The following is an 18,551-nucleotide window of genomic DNA, read 5'->3' as shown; positions in this document are numbered from 1 at the left end:
TTAATTTATAAAATTAAATTAGATTTAAAATTTTTTAATGCATCATAATGACATTTATTTTTATATTGAATTGCACATTTCGAAGGGATATTGTTTGCAAGTTGGTAACTGTGTGTGTTCAGGTTATCATATAGAAGATGAATATATTTATTTATTTATTAATTGTTGGAGCATGCATTGGTATGGCAATACAAATGTGGTATCAACACCTTTGTCCTATTAAGGTTAGAAAATGAAAATGACAATGAAAATGATGAAAATGAAGTGGTCCTGCTCAGGCAACTTTGGGATTGTATATATCATGTCCTCATTCTAATCTCACTTCTTAGTCAATACAAAAAAAACCTTCATCTAACTTTTTTAATATTTAAATATCAAAATTAGTTTGTAGCAAAATAGGGGCAAATATATATTTATATTAAAAAATATTTAAATTTTTAGTTATGTTTTAGAAAATATTTTTTTGGAAATATAATTGGAATATGACTACCAAATTATTTTCTTAAAAATAAGCTTGATGCAGGAATTAAGAATTGAAAGTATTGTATATATGAAATTTGAATGATTTAATTTTATTTGACTTTATGGTAGAAATAATAAATTTTCTTGATTGGTACGTGGTCTCTGCAAGTGATCAGAATCATTGAATGGTGGACCCTATTCAGAAGTAGGGTGGGGCAAGTAGTCAAAACTGCTTTCAGAAATCTTTGAGTTCTGCTGGTTTTCTCCCTAATAATACAAACATATTTTTCTAAAAATTAAATTTAAATTATTTTATAGTAAATAAAAAAATATGATAAAAAAAAACATGAAATAAAAATTAATTTTAGAAAAAAAATTAATTAATTATTATAAAAAATTAAATTAAAATTTATTTTAAAGACTAATTTTTATTTATTTATAGATTAATTTATATTACTGTTAAATAATTTTTAAATTAGTATCTAATTAGTAACCAATATTTTAACTACCAATTATTTAGATTATAAATTTAGTAACAAACACCTTGGTGGTTAATTAGATACTAATTTTTAAATCTTTTGTTTAGAAACCATAAAAAAAAAACTTAATCTCTAAAAAAATTTATAATTTAGTCACTATAGCAACTAATTATTAATTTTTTCTAAAATTAGTTTTTATTTCGTGATTTTCTTGTAGTAAATATTTTAAAATGTTAAAATTGCATTTGTTATTTTTATATTCCTTAAATGCGCATATTTAATAAAAAAACTGAGGGATAATTTTAAATAAAAATGAAATAATTTTTTGATAGATATTTCTAATTTTTTTAGTAATTTTGATATTTACTATGTGAATTTTATGATAATTATTAATGTTGGTGACATGCTAAGTTTGACAATGTTATGTCTTAGCATACATATATGATGAAGATGATTATATGCCAATCTATTAATTCAAAAACATTGAACTTACTTTTAAAATCAAATTTACATATTATTTATTAATGTTGCGTATCAGTAATGATTTTTAAAAGATACTAATTTCTTTATTAGCCAACTATGAATGTACAAAAAAATTAACCCTTTTAAATAACATTTGCAAAAGTATACTGTATAATATCAATATATAATATTTCTTAAAAAGTATTATATGTATATATATCTTAAACTATTTCTCAGCACCTCCATAGCTTCTCCCAGCAGGTGTGAGAAAATAATATAATATAATTTTGTATTTTTTCTATTTTACAAAAATTTGGAGTGGTCGAATTTAAAAGCTATTTTTGAATTATACAATTCAGAATATTTTATTTTTTATAAAATACATTTTGAATTATGCAACTCAAATTTTTTTGGGATTCATAAATATTTTTTGGATTCTATAATTCAAAAATAACTTATAGATTCAGCCTAATTTGGAATGATTTTTTTTAAAGAAACTCATTATGAATTATAAAATATGGTGGGGATTCTATAATCTAGATTTTTTATTTATTTATTATAAAATAAAAAAAATTAATAGAATAAAAAGTATTTTTTGATATTTTAAGAAATATGGTATTACAAGAAATTATGGAGGTGCAGAAAGAAACAGAGAGGTTAGCTTTGAAATGGTACATGAATGAGTCCACCTAGATGTTTTTGGACCGAGGTATGGCCCATAAATGCCTCCTTCCGCTTCCGTTGAAGCCGGATTTTGGTTTTTAGAATTCAAAATCCAATATCTTATATTTTCGACAAAGCAGGAATTACATTAAAAGAAGGTATATATTTTAAATTATAACTCAAATACTAAACAATATCAAAATAATTAAAAAAACAGAAAAAGTAATCCGAATCAATTTATGCAGAAAAGAAAGTGAAAATACTAAACATGAAGGAAACTATAGATAAAAAATATCAATTTGTAAGTGTTCGAGATTTCTCAAGGATAATAAATCACTTGTTTGAAAAAGGAAAAGGTTCCAATTAAGTTTGATGAAATTATTTTCTATTACTTCATTTTTCATAAAACGAGGTAGTGGAAGTGGAAAATTACTTCATAAATAGTAAATTACATCATGTTCACTTCTGACACTCAATGTGGTAAAATTAATAATTAAGAATCAGAAATACTTTGAAATTTACACCTCTCATCCATTTAATGTATCTTAAGAAGTTGTGAGGAAGTACGAGGATGATATCACAAAAGGTTTTTTATGATAATTATGAACTAAGGCAAGATACATCAAACATCTTATAGCTAAAGAGGGAGTGGAGTTCTTATGCTTGCAAGAAACAAAAGTTGTTGTTTTATCAGAATCTAGATGCTACTTAATATGGGGGATTGTAATTTCGGGTGGATTCATAATGAAGGGGAAAGTGGTGCAGAGAGTACGCTATTTATGTAGCACAAAGATGCGTTTACCTATAACAATCATGTGGTGGGAAGGGGCTACATTGCTATTTTTCGAAAAACATATAAGATTAAAGAATAATTGTGTTGTAGTTAATGTTTATGCAGCTTGCAACATGTCTGACAAGATTGCTTTATGGGAGGAGCTGATGAGCCTTAAAAGCTCATATCAAGATAAGGTGTGGTGCTTATGTGGGGATTTTAACGCAGTTAGGAGAGAAACTGAGAGGAAGGGTGTTAGTGGAAATGGAAGCCAAAAAAGTGAGATTAACAACTTCAATGGTTTCATTGAGAGTAGCTTTCTTCTAGATATGCCAATAGTAGGAAAGAAGTATACATGGTACAAAGCGAATGGATAAGCTAAATGCATAATTGATAAAATACTTGTTTCAGAGGAGTGGTTCCAAAATTGGCCTTCGTGTAAGCAATATGTTGAACTGAAGGAGGTGTCAGACCACTTTGCCATTGTGGTCAAATCTCTGGTCAGGGATTGGGGCCCAAAACCTTTTAGGTCCATTGACACGTGGCATCAGGAGGTTCAAGAAGATGGTGAAGGACAAATGGAATTCCTACTTGGTGCAGGGAAATAGTATATCTAAATTCAAACATAAGAAGAAATGTCTAAAGAATGATCTCAAAGTTTGGAACTGGGACGTGTTTGGGTGTCTGGATACAAATAAGAAGAGGATTGTGAAGGAAATTAAGGACTTAGATATCCAAGATAATAACATAGACCTTGGAGATACTGCTAAGCTGAGAAGAATGGAGCTTTTTAGTCAATTGAGGGTGATTGATAAAAAGATTGAATCCCTTTACAGGAAAAAAGCTCGAGCTAATTGGTTTAAACACGGGGATATCAATTCAAAATACTACCACTTTGTAATCAGATGGAGAAGACTTAGAAACGAGGTTAAAGGTGTTGAGGTAGGAAATCAATGGTGTGAAGACCCAAATGTTGTTCGAAGAGAGGTTAGGAATATGTTTGAAAATAAATTTAAGGCGACTCATGACTGCGGGGTTAGTTTAGGGTCTGCTGTGTTTAAATCCTTATCTGTGGAGGTCAGATTGAGCATGATATCTGATGTCACAAATGAAGAAGTTAAGGAAGCGATATGGTAGTGTGAAGGTTCAAAGAGTCCAAGGCCGGATGGTTTAACTTTAACTTCATTAAGTATAACTAGGATACTCTTAAACATGATGTTGTGAAAGCAATTCTTTGTTTTCAAGAAATGGGATGCTTTCTTAAGGGTTGTAACACTTCCTTTATATTCCTAAAGTAAGGGACCCAACCAACCTCGATTAGTATAAACCTATTTCTCTAGTGGGCACACTATATAAAAATAGTCACCAAGGTGTTAAGGTGGGTAGGAACGAGATTGAATCTTGCTTGTTACAATTAGCGAATGATACTCTTGTCATGTGTGAAGATTCTTACGCCAACGTGTGCACAATTAAAGTTATACTTAGATGCTTTGAGCTCGTATCTAACTTGAAAATTAACTTCCACAAATCAAAGTTGGCAGGTATAAATGTTGACAGGACTTCCCTTAAGTGTTAAGCAAATTCTCTAAACTGCACTACATGAGGATATCTTTTGTATACTTGGGGTTAGAAGTGGGCGGTAATTCATGGAAAAAACAGTTATGGGAGCCAGTTGTGAATAAGATAAGTGCAAAACTAAATGCATGGAAGGGGAGATTTCTGTCTTTAGGGGGAAGAATATGCCTTATTAAGTCGGTCTTCTTGGCAATACCTCTTTTTTATTTCTCCTTCTTCAAAGCCCCGACATCGGTGTGCAATAAAATTATCGGGTTTGGGGGAAAGAGCAAACATCGGTATCCAGGGTCAGCTGGGAGAATGTATGCAAACCTTTGGAGAGAGGTGGGCTGGGGATTAAAGATACCAGATCGTTTAATAGTGTTCTGTTGGCAAAATGGAAGTGGTGGTTAGTGAGCATTGAACAAGTGAAATGGAAAGATATTCTTGTGTCCAAATATGGCCTGAAATTAGGGCGAAGTCAATCCAATGTGAATTTCCAATCTTGGTGGTGGAGAGACTTATGTAAAGTTTGTGGCGACGGAGAAGATCACGGATGGTTCCAAGAAGCATTAGTAGGGAAAGTTGGTTTAGGGGACATAATAAGATTCTGGGAGGATGCATGGGTTGGAAACTCTAAACTTGTTAATTTGTACCCTAGACTGTACTCTTTATCTATGGATCAAAGGAAGAAGGTGGGCGAGGTAGAAGTATGGGAAGATCTTGGTTGGCAATGGAGGTTAAGGTGGAGGAGAGTCAGGTTTGTTTGGGAGTCAACACAAGAAGAAGATATGCTTAGGTACATTTATAGGGGAACTTTAAATAGGGAGGAAATTGATATGATTCCAATAGCAAGATATAGATGATTCTTTGACATTTTATGGAATCAACTTGAGTTGGAGATAGCTTAGGCACTTTTAATAGAAATGGATCAATGTTCTATGTTTCAAGAACTCACCAAAACTTGCACCAAACACCAAAGTCACATGGAAGACCCATTTCTTGCCAATTGAACCGATTAAATTGAACAAGAAAGTAAATTAACCGATTGAAACTCTAAAGAAAGCAACTGAACCGAACAAAACATGAAAAGGAGCTACTGAACTGAATTAAAACAATAAGAAATTGAAAAGAACCGAACAAAAATGCAAGAAAAGGAAGATGAACCGAATAAAAGAAACTACACTTGTTTTAGAGTTCATATGGACATGAAAATGGAAGAACTAAATGGAGAAGAGAGGAAACTTATGTGGATGAAGAACTTGATTGATGAACACGCCACTTGAAGTGTGATTGCTCCAAGATAAGTGTGAATTGCCGCCACTTGAGGGAACCAAGGCTCTCAAGATGAGACTAGGAAGAGGAGAAATCAAATCTCACTCACTCAATCACCAAATTGGGAGAGTTTCTTTACTACAAATTCCAAATCTGCATTATGAAGGACCTAAGCCCTCCTTTTATAGGAGCAAGGGCTGGTCATGAAGCTTACAAAACAAGCTAACCAAAAGTCCCTTGCATGCTACTCACTTCTAGCACCTAAAGTGAAGCATGAAGAGTCACCTTCTAGAAAATTCTAAACTAATGCCTAAAGATGCTTTTACAAAAGAGGTATCTAAGGTTTCCCTCTAAGCACCTTCCTAAAAACTATATATTTAAACATTCTACATTTTATAAAAGAAACTATAAAGAGAGATATTTATTTGAACCCCATTCTTTGACGGCTTGTAGACTTCTTTGGCTTTAGGCTTGATCCTTACTTTATTTTATGTCTTCTTTTAATTTTGAGAAGACTAGAAGGAAGAACTTCAAATGTGAGGGTGGATGTCCTCTTCCTCCCTTAATAAAAGCCTCCTTTATTTGATTCTCATCACTTGGCCTTTTTGAGTGTCAAGCAAAATCAGGTTTCGAAAGGTTTGTGGGTAGCTGTTGAAAGGGGTATTTGGGAGCAACGGAACACGATTATTTTTAAGCAAGGGGTACCAGATGTGGAAGAAATCTTTCAGACAACACAACTTAGATCATGGATGTGGATGAAACATAGGGCACAATCCTTTTGTTATTCTTTCTCGAATTGACATTTGAATCCTGTTCAATGCATTAAAAGTTATGACTAGAAAGGAAATGGGACATAAGAGGTTTTCTTTGTTGTTGTTCTAGAAGGTAGTTTTGGGTAGGTGAAGGTGGAGAACATAGAAGCAGAAATGGGTATGTGAAGGTGTATTCAAGGCCTAATTACCTATGTTTTTTTTTGTAGGAGCTACTGGTTGTTACCATGGTAGTGGTACTGGTTTTTGGGAAGCTCCTTATAGCTCTGGTTCTTTGTAGTTCAAAAGACACATGATGCAATAGTAGAAGTTGTGTAAGTAGGCAACAAGTATAGAAAACAGAGGAGGTTTGTAGAAGGACTAGTGTTCTTGAAGCTGCAGGAGATATATCAGAATCGGTAGGTTCGGATATGATGGTTTGGTGTGGACGTTGGTTGTTGGATGCTAGATGTTGGTATGTAGGATAAAGGTGATGCCAAAAGAGCCTAAACCAATGCAGGATATTTTCCCAACTTCTATGAAGTCCAATTAGGTTTATAAATTTAAGTATATAAGGAAAGTGGCAGAGGTATCTGAGTGGCAAGCTGTTTTTAGGTAACCTGCTAGCAGCTGTTTTGTTTGGAAAATAGAATGAGGGGAAGGGAAGGAAATGATGAATGTTTTTGTGAGAAGCATCAATGTGAGAATGTCAAAATGGTTCTGCAGATAAAATGGGTGCTGAATTGATCTATTGAGGTGCCAATTCAAGGCTTTTTAAGCAGGAGTATGGAATTGGTTCTTTGATTTTGTGGGGATAAGGCAAAGAAGGTAGCATGATTTTTTAATGAAGCTTACCACACTAAAGGAAGTAAGGAAGATTGAATAGTATGATGGATGGCGGAAGAAAGGAGCGAAGCAAGAAACGCTGCAGCTATAATGCATAAAAGGTGCAAATGTGTAGAGCTTAGACCCTGAAGCTTATTGTCTAGCTGCTACTGATATGGCTTAGCTCTTTAGGAGCGAGAGAAGAATGTTGGCAGGAGTGGAAACATCTCGTGTTGGCTACAAGCTTTAATTTTTAGCTTTTGTGTGCCTAATAAGATGTTGTCCTATATGCATCTAAGCCATATGCAACCAAAGTAGAAGTGATGCACGTGCATACCAACTCTTAAATATGTTGAGGTGAGTAATGCTTAGTCATAGAAGGTGCGTGGCAGGGTTGAGGGAGGGGAGCCACTACAAATTCAACGTAAAGGAGCATAACTCTTTGAGCTCAAGAAGCTGATGTTGATGAACGTGATGGGATTGCTCAATCCAATTTGGAGATAAAGCAGTATTGAAGAATGCATATGATGAAGGAAAATTTAGCAAGAAGAAGGTGATCCTGATGACAGATATGGTAGCAGGTATTGGGCCGGCTCAAGTAGATGCTATAATTTCTCTCCTGGAACCACTTAATCAAACAAGATGTTTGATACGACCAAGGTGAGTGGATCTGATTATAGTGCTTAATTATGCAGCATCTGAAGTCGAATTTGAGCAAGGAATATAAGTGATCATTGGTCAAAGGTACATAAAGGAAAGGGAGATGCATAATCGCTTCTTTATTCTACAGTTTATGGTATTTTAGTGCCATGTTTATGCATGTTTGCTGCATAATTCTACAGCTATAGCGGCACCTAAAAAACATGTGTTGTTCATGATTGAAATTGTTGGTTCTGTTGTCTGTGTTATTCGTGTGGGTGTTGGTTTTTGTATAAGGGTTGAGACATCCCTAAAGTGTTCATGTTAATTTAAATTTATTCTTTGCCGATAAAAAAAAATGTACATGAATTCCTGATCCAACATTCAGAAACAACTCATCCTCTCTAAAATCACTACAACATTTGCTGAATTCTGCAGAAAGTGAAAATACTAGTAGAAAGGAAAATGGTAAAGTCTTATTTCTTCTACACTATATGTAAATAAGAGTAAGAAAATTCTAAAGTATTTTATATACAATTTCTGACTTTTCTGTATATAGTAAAAAATGATTCAAATATCTACCCAAGAAGTATTCAAATCATGGGGTTAGATTGGGAAACAATAGTCATGGAAGTTGGTTCTAAATGATTCAAAATTGTTCTTCAAGAGGAGAGATAGGAAATCAGACAAAAAATGAACCAAAAAGGGTCTAAGTAAGTTCCACTCCTTTATATGTGCCACATGTTGCTGATAAAAAATAAAAAAATAAAAAAATGTGCCACATGTTCTCCTATTTGGTCCAATAATTATGGAAAACAATACTTTTTTCCTTCCTTCTTTGTTGTGAGAGCTGAAAAATGCATGCACTTTAAAATGAGTCAGATATGGACAACTTCAACAAGAAATAATATATACACATGAACCACTTCAGAGGTGATCCAACCAATATACAAAAGTCTAACACAACCATACAACACAACATCTTCTAGACAACTACACACTTAACACGTCCAAATATCAACCGCATACAAACTAAAACGAAAAAAAAGGCAATCCTCTGAAGACACCAATCTGAATAAGAGAAACAAACATAAGGAAATTTATAATTAATCCAAGATCAAACCTTCAATTGAGCCAAAGAAAAGATCTCAGAGTAATCCAACATTCCACCTTTAAAAATAATTTATGGACAAGTTGGTGGCTTTTGCAAGCCCATGTAAATTGGTTTAATGTTTTGACATCTAGATCCGGTAGGCTTGGGTCCAAGCGACAAGTTTATGTTCTCAAGTTTAACTTTTTCACAAGGGAATTTCATGCTACACCTTAAATCCACTGCAATTGGTGTAGGAGTGGTTCCTCTTATATTTGAAAAACTAATATCTTTTAACTGTACAAGTGAAGGCTGCATGGAAGTAAATGAATGCTCATATTAGCATGCTCCAACTTCATTATAACACAAATTATGCTGCTGAGAGAGAATGATATAAACAAACAAACAAATAAATTAACCTGGTTTTGACAGTTTTTAGAGCATTCATATTCTTGGTCAATGATGATAGGGTTTTGAACATTTTGCATGTTGATGTCAGTGAAGGTGATAAATGATGCTGAGCCTGGATGCTTATTTGGCCATGTCTTGATTCTCACGCCATTAGTTGTGCCAACCATCGAGATGTTCGTCACGCTAATGTTTTTCACTTCTAGCTCATCTGGATACTTTCCAAGACTTCCAATACTGTCATCAACATTCAAAAAGTTAGACCCTAAATTTAAATCTTAAAATCATCATCTTCTTCTGCTATATTAAGGCTATGGAGATAATATACATTTTTTTATCAGCAAAAAATAATAAATAAATGTGAACCACTTCAGGAGTAGTCCAACTCTTATACATATCGAAAAGAAACTCTAAAACCTCCCCATAAGGAAAAAGAAAACATTAAAATCATACCATCAACAACTGACAATACACCAGCAAACACCCAACCAACAAATAGGAATTAACCAACAACTCAAAAACATCACTTAATCAAGTTCAAGCAAAACAAACTAGAGGATTAAGAGTCAGAATAAGAAAAACAAGCCGAGGGTACATTGGAAGTTACCAAAAAACTAAACCTTTAATTGAACTAGAGTGAACATTTCTTAAACATCAATCACACCACCTTTAAAAATTACATTATTATTGTTCCTAAATAATATACATATACATATACCAATCTAACTAACTGTTCTGTTACTATTTACTTATATTCCATATAAATCAAGATTTACACCCATAATTATGTTTTTTGACCACTTATTGTACAACACAACTTTTTAACATTGTCACACACCTTAAGCATAACATATGTAAGATGAATATTTGTCAAATTAAGATACATATATTTCTAGAAACTACTAGACACTACAAGAAAATCATTAAATAGAAACCAATTTTAGAGACAAAAAATAATTAGTTGCTATAGTGACTAAATTAGAGACCACTTTAGAAACTAAAAAAATTATTGGTTTCTAAATTAGTTTCTATTATTGATAAATAATTTCTAAATTGGTATCTAATTTTTTTAGTTTCTAAAATGGTTTCTAATTTAGTCACTATAGCAACAAATTATTTTTTGTCTCTAAAATTGGTTTCAAAAAGTGATAGAAGATCCAGGTACGCTTTCTTCACCTATACAACAAGATTTTTTCTACCATATTCTACTTTTAAACGAGTAAAATCTTTGGTGGATATATATGAAACATGCAACATGATTGTGATTGAGCTTGAATATTATGAAGAAGCAAAACAAGAAGATGTAATGATCAAGGCATTGCAAGAATAAACTTGATTGCAATGAAATATTCGCCCTAGTTGCTTACCACCATAATCAAGGCTCTAATGTTGATAAAAAAAATAAAATCAAGTCTATAATAGCTATTTCAACTAAAAAAGGATGGAGTATTCACCAACTAAATATGAATCTAGCCTTTGGTCTTCTCGAAGAAGAAATATATGTGGAACCACAAGAAGTTTTAAGTAAAGGTAATAAAGCCAAAATGATAAGACTAAGAAAAATTCTATTTGTCTTGAAGCAAGCTCCTTGAATGATATAACAAAATTGATGAATATTTCACCAATCTTGAATTCAAGAGGTGTAAGAGTAAGCCAACTCTATATATCAAGACTCTAGGTGTATGATACTTTCATTAACTTTGTATATATAGATAATCTTATCTACATAGGAAACAACATACAAATAAAGAAAGATTTAAAAGAAGACGTGAAAAAGGAAGGACTATTTATCTTTCAAAAGAAACATATTGAGACATTCCTAAATAAGTTTAAGATGTACGATTAAAAATAATTTGGTACTCCACTTGTGACAAATGAAAAGTTGCAAAAAGACATATTTATTTAAAAAACTTACTATATCTAACAACCACAAGGCTAGATATTATGTGTGCTACAATTCTTCTATCAAGGTTCATGCAAAAAAACCAAATCAAATACACTTTAGAATTTTAAGGCATCTCTAATGCATAAAATAGTTTGGTATATGGTACAAAACAATGGTCAACTCAGGTTGATTGACAACATTGTCATTAATAAGTATGATCAATATATTTTTTTTTATCAACAAAAAATAAATTAAATAAATTTGAACATTTATGGATGTCCAAACCTATGTCATTGAGACTAGTTTGCCTCTAACTCCAACGGTTTCATATTAAAAAATCTCATGTGGTTATAAACCTAAGTTAATCCATCTCATTACCTATTTGGAATTATACAAAAAATAAATAAAAAATAGACAACTTAACCATGTGCATACAACATCCCTTAACCCAGAAACATCCCCATAATGTGATGCCTTTTCACTTGGATCATGATTTTTCTCTTAGACATCTAAAAAGAAAGCAACATGACTTGAAAAATACTTTAAAAAATGGGAAAAATGGGAGAACAAGAAGATGACTCTAGTATGATTTATCGAGACAACAAGTTAGCTATATCAACGACAAAAAAATCTAGTCCATCATCAAAGAACAAAGCAAATAGCACATTGCTATTTATTATCACTTCATCTAATAGGTAAAATCAAATAAGAAAATTCAACTCAAGTACCATGGAACACTAGATCAAGTTGTAGACACATTACCAAGAATCAAGTTTGAGTCACTAGGATTTATGTTTGAAGTTGCTGAATTTTGCATCCGAAAAGGAGTGTTAAATTATGATGCATATTTCTAGAAAGTTCAAGAAAATAAAAATCCTAGAAACTAATAGAACTAGTGATTCCTAGAATTATCAGAACAATTTATAAAAGTAAGCACAAGATGTCTTGCAGGTAAAATAATCTCCAAGTACTTAGAATGGATAAGTTTTAGAAAATTTTAGATCCTTATAAAGGAGATATTTCATGCCTATGCAAGTTCATTAAAACTCAACAAAGTTTGTTTTCATCAAATCAATTGCTACATTATTCAAAACCCCACAACTTTCTTCTACATCTTATAAATTCTATCAATATTCCTATTGAACATAGTTAATTTTAGTTTCAAAGTGCATAATTAAGGTCTTATAGTTGTTTAAAAATGATGAACATTACCTAATACCATGTCCAGGACCACAATTCATTTTATTGATGTGAACATCGTTGGCTCCTTGTATCATGGAAATACAATCATCTCCAGTTTCAATGTTATTTTTTGATACTTTGACATTGACAGATTGGCTGATATGAATTCCATCAGTGTTAGGACTTTCACTTGGTGCAACAAGCTTAAGTAGTCGAAGTCTAATGTTAACACAATTAGTCACAAATACGTGAAACCCTTTGGGGTCTATGGATTTGATGTTTTGTATAATTCCATTCCTAACTTTGCGGAAATATAAACTCTGCAATCCCAAACATACAGAACTGATAAAAAAAAATGACAATTCAAAATCATTTAGAGTTTAAGGTTTAGGGTTTAAGAGATATCGACTTACAGAAGGGTTTCTGACGCAAGTATCGGAGGGATCTACTTTACAGTTAGCAGATGTTTTCCATGATTCCTTGCCCACGCCATCAAAAGTACCACCACCAATGAGTCTTATACCATCTATGCTCTCAAACATGAGCCATTCACCATTCACATATTCACTGATATCTGTTGTAGCCACAACAGTGCCTACAACTTGGATTGTTACGGGATCTGGAGTAGTGCATGGACCTGCGAAAAACATTGTAGAAACCACGAATCTTCCCTCAGGAACCAAAACTCTCGCATTCCCTTTGGAGTGGCAAGTTTCTCTCCATGCATCCATGAAAGCCTGCAGATGTAATCAACATCAAATAATCAAAATGTTGGTTGTTTTTCATCCAGGGTTTTGTTTTGTATTATCAATTTTGGGTTTGATTCATTGTCCTTGTGGTTTCTTATGATCACTTCCTATAGCTCTTGCAGCAACATTCATATATACTTTGTGGAACTTTGTCATTATAACACAAAGTATCAGATTGTGTAGTATGATTTAGAAGGTTTTGGACTCTAATTGCAATGGTTAGGTTTCATAGCATTCTTCTCATAACAATAACGTTGAAGTGTTTATCTTAGAATACTTATAACGAGTAATGCAGAGGAGTGGTATATGATTATAAGAGTATTTTAATCGTTGAAGACATTAATATTTTGAAAGATCTAAAACAATTTGAAGGTATATAAATTGTTTTTCTTTTCTTTTTACCCGAAAGAAACAATAAATAAATAAATATAGATAACTTAAGAGGTGTCTCAATCCTTACATAAAAGTTAAGAAGAAAAATAAAATAAAACCTCACACACCAATCACTTTCAAACTCTCAACTAAAATCACTAGCTATTTCTTATTCCAAAAACAATCAAATCAAAGAAGTCTCTCGTTACAATACAAAATAACAACACATCAATTACCGAAATACATAAAAAAGAAAAATTCCCAAACACTATTCTCCAAAAATATTAAAGTTTTTTTTTAAAACCCCTTCACAAAAAGTACACCAGCATAGAAAAGCATGAAGACAAATAAGTTTTCTGCATAAAGAAATAAAATATTAATTCTTCTAAGGAAGAAGGAAAGGAAGTGCATAAATACCTGAGTGCAATCATACTCGCCATCACCTTTGGCTCCAAAGCTCAAGACATTGTTTATCTTTTCTCCAGGAGAAAGTTTATCAGCAGCTACGTTTTTATCCTTGTAGATATCAACACCAGCAACTGGCATTACTTTCTTTTTAGCATCCACATGATAAACCAGTGCAAAGTACATAACAAGAACACCTACTCTTTTTGTGATGCTCATTGTTGAATCTAGTTCTCTCTCTCTCTATATATATAATTCTGATTTTTTCAATTTTCTTTTCTTTTTTTTTATTCAATTTTTTTTCTGTTTCAGATAAAGGCCTCCATGGAGGCTAGCTAGGAGAAAAATGATCCCTCTCTGTTTAGCTCTTATATACCAAGATTTTGGTAAAAACAAATGGTTATTATTGGTTTGTATTTATGAGAATCTAATGTTAGCTCTTGTGGTTAAGTTTGGTTAATTAAGATCAAATTCGTGATTCTATCCCTTCATTTTTAACTCCTAAATTCTGGCTCTGATAATTACTCCTTCAAACGAGCCTATATTTCCTCTAGAAATCACATTCCGATTCTCATATTAAAGGAAAACAAAATGTTATGTAGATTTTGAATTATATAACATATTTTGATGACAAGAGTTATGTTCCGGTATTATCAATAATTTTACATTGTTTAGTGATAAGTCAATGATAGTTTATATATTCATCTCTCCTTCAATCAAGTATCTTTTAAAAGCAATTGTGACAGAGTACCATTTAAAGTGGATAAAACAATTGTTAGAAGAATTTTAAAACATAAATTATTTTTTCTTCTCTTAATTTTTTGAAATAGTTAAGTAGTAGAAAAGAAAATAATTTTGTTATATTTTTTCTAAAAAAATAGTATATATCCTCCTTTTATAAAAAAAAACATCAAAATAAATTTCTAGGGACGGAATTTCACTTTTCCAATATCATTCTTAATAATAATTTAAAAGATGCTCTGTGAGTTTGTTGATGAGACAAAAGTGGACAAAAAATAAATTAAAAATTATGAAATTAATTAAAGTAGGAAAAATAATAGTGAAGGATTGGGAAATCAAATGATCGATAACTTAAATGATTCATGATAATGATAACCTTTTGCAAAATTTATATGATACATTAAAGACGTGATTCGGTGAGTATATTTTTTTTTATCAGTAATAAAAAATATAATAAATAAGAATATTTCAGAATACTCTAATCCTATTAAAACTTTATATTTAAAAAAAAACTATGTTTAGCTGGGTAAGTTCTTCCTGCATATTTCATTTAGTTTTGATGATTTTTTTTCATATATTGTACCGTCTCGTCCTCGGGCGTTGACCAAAGTCGAAGTCAAGACCAAAGTCAAACATATGGTGGGACCCATCCAGGGGCTCAGGGAGGAAAGTCAATAGGTTGACCGTTTAAGGCGTCGTCAGGTTAAGGCGTCACTAGGTTAAAGCATCGCCAGGATAAGGCGTCGCCAGGATGAGGCGTGGCGTCGCCAGTTTAAGGCGTCAACGGTGTCATCCCTCGATACCCACGGGTAGGAAAGACTGTGGAGGGGGCGATACCCCGAGGGGCCCGATACCTCAGAACAATAAGAGAAAGGTGGCTCCAAGGCCATGGTTTTAGTGCCAGTATAGGGTGACCTGACTCGTGAAGTACCCACGCCCAGGGGCGAACCATGTGCGTAGTAAGAGAGGAAGGTAGGTACACTCCCAGGGTGAGTGACTAGAGGCAGGGGCGCATGAGTTGGCACCCAAAAAGTCACCCCTTGCGCCATATGCACTTCAAGGAAGGAGGACTTACACGATGGAATATCCCTAAGTCGGGTTACGGCGCTGTAAGTCCCTCCCCGTAGAAATAACGATCAAGTAAGAAGAACACATGACAGTAAGTACTGAATCATCAAGGTGTATAAGTTTTCCTGAAAGTTTGATAAAGTACGTTTTTATTCAGTTTACGTTTTGAACGCTTTAAAGCACTTTAAACGCTTTAAATGCTTTGAACGTTTTAAATGTGTTGAACGTTTTTAAACGCTTTAAATGCGCTTTAAGATGCTTTAAATGCTTTAGACGTTTAAAAGGGGGTTTTAGACGTTTGAGACGGGGACCCAGACTCAGTTTACACACACACTCTAGTTGCTTGCTCGCGGACCCACTGTACGCACAAACAATTAGAGAGAAATTAGTTACTCAGTCGTTCGACCACCTTCAGAGCATCCATTCACGGTGCTCCGATACGGAGGTGTGTCTTGTTGATGTTTCTCGCTTGCTGACTTGATCGTCGGAGTGTAAACGGCTGCGAGGGCGACCTTTGTTCTCTCTGTTTCAGGTACTCACGGCGACTAAGGGTGGGGATTTGGAACAAAGACGAGGGAGTCCTTGCTACGCGTGTCTTAGCTACGCACGAAGCACAATTTGCTCAACCGGCGGGAACATATATAATAAAAATGATTTATATTTAAACTATAATAGACAAAAAAAAGTTATAATGACTGATTTTGAAGGATAACTGTGACTATCACTAAAAGAAAATCATAAAATAGAAACTAATTTTTAGAGACAAAAATAATTAGTTGCAATAGTAGGTAAATTAGAGAGCATTTTAGAAACTAAAAAAAAAATTAGTTTCTAAATTAGTTTCTATTATTGTTAAATAATTTCTAAATTGATATCTAATTAACTACCAATGTTTTTGTTACCAAATTTATAAACTAAATAATTGGTAGTTAAAATATTGGTAGCTAATTAAATATCAATTTAGAAACAATTTAACAATAATAGAAACTAATTTAAAAACAAAAAATTTATTTAGTCCCTAAAATGGTCTCTAATTAAGTTACTATAACAACTAATTATTTTTTGTCTCTAAAATTGATTTCTATTTCATGATTTGCTTGTAGTGTATGAGATTATTATGATGAAGTGATATATCTATATTTATAACCACTCTTACCGAAAAACTATAATATTTTCTGCTAGGAATATTTTACAGAAGTAACTGTTTTATGCTTTTCTAATGTATTAAAGAAGAAAATGAGATTGAGTTGAGTTTTGATGGTGGAATCTGTCTTTCATGGAAGTGTTTCCTTTTACTTTTCCAGCTATATATTCCTCATCAACATGGTGTAATGATGTGATAACTGATTCCTCTCCCAATCCAATTTCAATTCCAACATATTGCTTTTAATCATTTTTCCTTCAATATTTCAATCACAATTTCTCACATGCTTGTAGAAAAATAAATAAATAAGTAAAATCATATAGGGCAAACAAAATCATACAAACTTCTAACATTGATGCAATGATCAAAATGCTTAATTTTTAATGTATTTTTTTTCTCTAAAACTATAAATAAATATTTTGATTTTGATTTTTTTATAAAGTATATATATATAACTATTTTTTCAATTTTTAATATTGTGAAGTTATGTAAACAAAATTAATTTCAAGTGTAGGACTCCTAGTCCTTATTATGACATAATGTCAGTATTGAAACCTTTTGGAAAATGTTAAGATTACAAAAAAAAAATGTTATTTCTTTATTTTAAAATTAATTTTAGGGTTAAGTTGATTTAAAACTTTTGAGAGATGAAGATTACACAAATTTATTAAAATTTAAAACATTTATTTTATTTCATTTTATAAAACTAATAATAATAATAATTACAATTTTATAAGATAAACATCAAAGATTTTTTATAGGAACTAAAAATTAAAACTAATAACTTATTTAGAGAGAATAATAGTATAATTTAAGCCGAACGAAAATAAAAGGATGAAGAGGAATCTTTTGTATTAAAAATATTAATTGATAGTGTTTGATAAGTTATTCTTTTGACAAGAATAATTTCAGAATATTTTTAACAAGAATTTTTTTAGGAATTTCATTCAATCTCTTATTCCTTTTCTGTTTATCTTTTTCATCTTTATTTTTAAATTACATTTTTGAGAAATTATTTATAGTTTATGAAATTTATCACAATATAAAATATCTATCATAAGTCTAAAATATATTTTATTAATTTATTTATTTTATAAAATAATTTATACATTAAAAATTATTTTATGGTGCAAATTTATATCATAAAATAATTTTTTTTATCATTTTTAATTATTTAGCTTAGAAATTCGGAAGGAAGGAAATCCTACGAAAGTATTTCTTAATATTTTTTTTTTCATTTTACTTTCCATGTTTTAAATCATAATAGAAGATAGTAAAAAATAGAGAATAAAAAGTAAAAGACAATAAATACCAGTATTTACTATTTTCTAAAATGTTTTTAAATAAATACATGACATTTTTTAATAAAAATAAAATTACAAAATATTTTCTCAAATCAAACAACCTCTAATAATCTTTTTCTTAAATTCATGCATCGTCTTTTATAAGCTTTCTCCCTTTATTTACCCAGCATGCTTCTTGTAGTTAACACTTTAGTGTCCTACACTCGTGATATCTGAGTTATTTTTCTCTCTATTTAAATTTTTTTTTTAACATAATATAAATTAAGTTTATTTTTAAAAGGAAAATAGCTTAAACTTCAATATAAAGACACATATATTTTAAG

General features: G+C 31.6%; 2 protein-coding genes across 2 annotated transcripts; one reads left to right on the top strand and one right to left on the bottom strand.

Moving 5' to 3' along the window:
• The first annotated feature begins 2,779 nt into the window (after window positions 1–2,779).
• LOC137822466 (uncharacterized) lies at window positions 2,780–3,975 on the top strand. Its single transcript, XM_068627352.1, has 3 exons — window positions 2,780–2,834; window positions 2,965–3,196; window positions 3,300–3,975. The coding sequence occupies exons 1-3, from the start codon at window positions 2,780–2,782 to the stop codon at window positions 3,973–3,975; spliced, it is 963 nt and encodes a 320-aa protein (XP_068483453.1).
• Window positions 3,976–8,506: 4,531 nt separating this feature from the next.
• LOC137821930 (exopolygalacturonase-like) lies at window positions 8,507–14,313 on the bottom strand. Its single transcript, XM_068626738.1, has 5 exons — window positions 13,984–14,313; window positions 12,859–13,182; window positions 12,476–12,765; window positions 9,390–9,615; window positions 8,507–9,282 (listed from the first exon to the last, which is right to left on the bottom strand). Exons 1-5 carry the CDS (start codon window positions 14,188–14,190, stop codon window positions 9,064–9,066), a joined length of 1,266 nt encoding a protein of 421 aa, XP_068482839.1. The 5' UTR covers window positions 14,191–14,313; the 3' UTR covers window positions 8,507–9,063.
• Window positions 14,314–18,551: the final 4,238 nt, after the last annotated feature.

Source organism: Phaseolus vulgaris, chromosome 9 (assembly GCF_000499845.2).
Source record: "Phaseolus vulgaris cultivar G19833 chromosome 9, P. vulgaris v2.0, whole genome shotgun sequence".
In the NCBI taxonomy this organism is placed as follows: domain Eukaryota; kingdom Viridiplantae; phylum Streptophyta; class Magnoliopsida; order Fabales; family Fabaceae; genus Phaseolus; species Phaseolus vulgaris.
Note: the sequence above shows the minus strand (reverse complement) of the source record. Positions and strands in the feature narration are given on the sequence as shown.

What these genes read in the sequence shown, in the direction of transcription:
- LOC137821930 (XM_068626738.1), bottom strand. Translation starts at nt 14,190, where the DNA reads ATGAGCATCACAAAAAGAGTAGGTGTTCTTGTTATGTACTTTGCACTG. An exon ending in GGTCCTGGACATGGTATTAG is followed by an intron (nt 9,616 to 12,475) that starts GTAATGTTCATC and finishes TGTTGATGACAG; the next exon opens with TATTGGAAGTCTTGGAAAGT. An exon ending in CTAAAAACTGTCAAAACCAG is followed by an intron (nt 9,283 to 9,389) that starts GTTAATTTATTT and finishes ACTTCCATGCAG; the next exon opens with CCTTCACTTGTACAGTTAAA.
- LOC137822466 (XM_068627352.1), top strand. Translation starts at nt 2,780, where the DNA reads ATGGGGGATTGTAATTTCGGGTGGATTCATAATGAAGGGGAAAGTGGT. An exon ending in AGGGGAAAGTGGTGCAGAGA is followed by an intron (nt 2,835 to 2,964) that starts GTACGCTATTTA and finishes ATGTTTATGCAG; the next exon opens with CTTGCAACATGTCTGACAAG. An exon ending in GTAGGAAAGAAGTATACATG is followed by an intron (nt 3,197 to 3,299) that starts GTACAAAGCGAA and finishes GTTGAACTGAAG; the next exon opens with GAGGTGTCAGACCACTTTGC.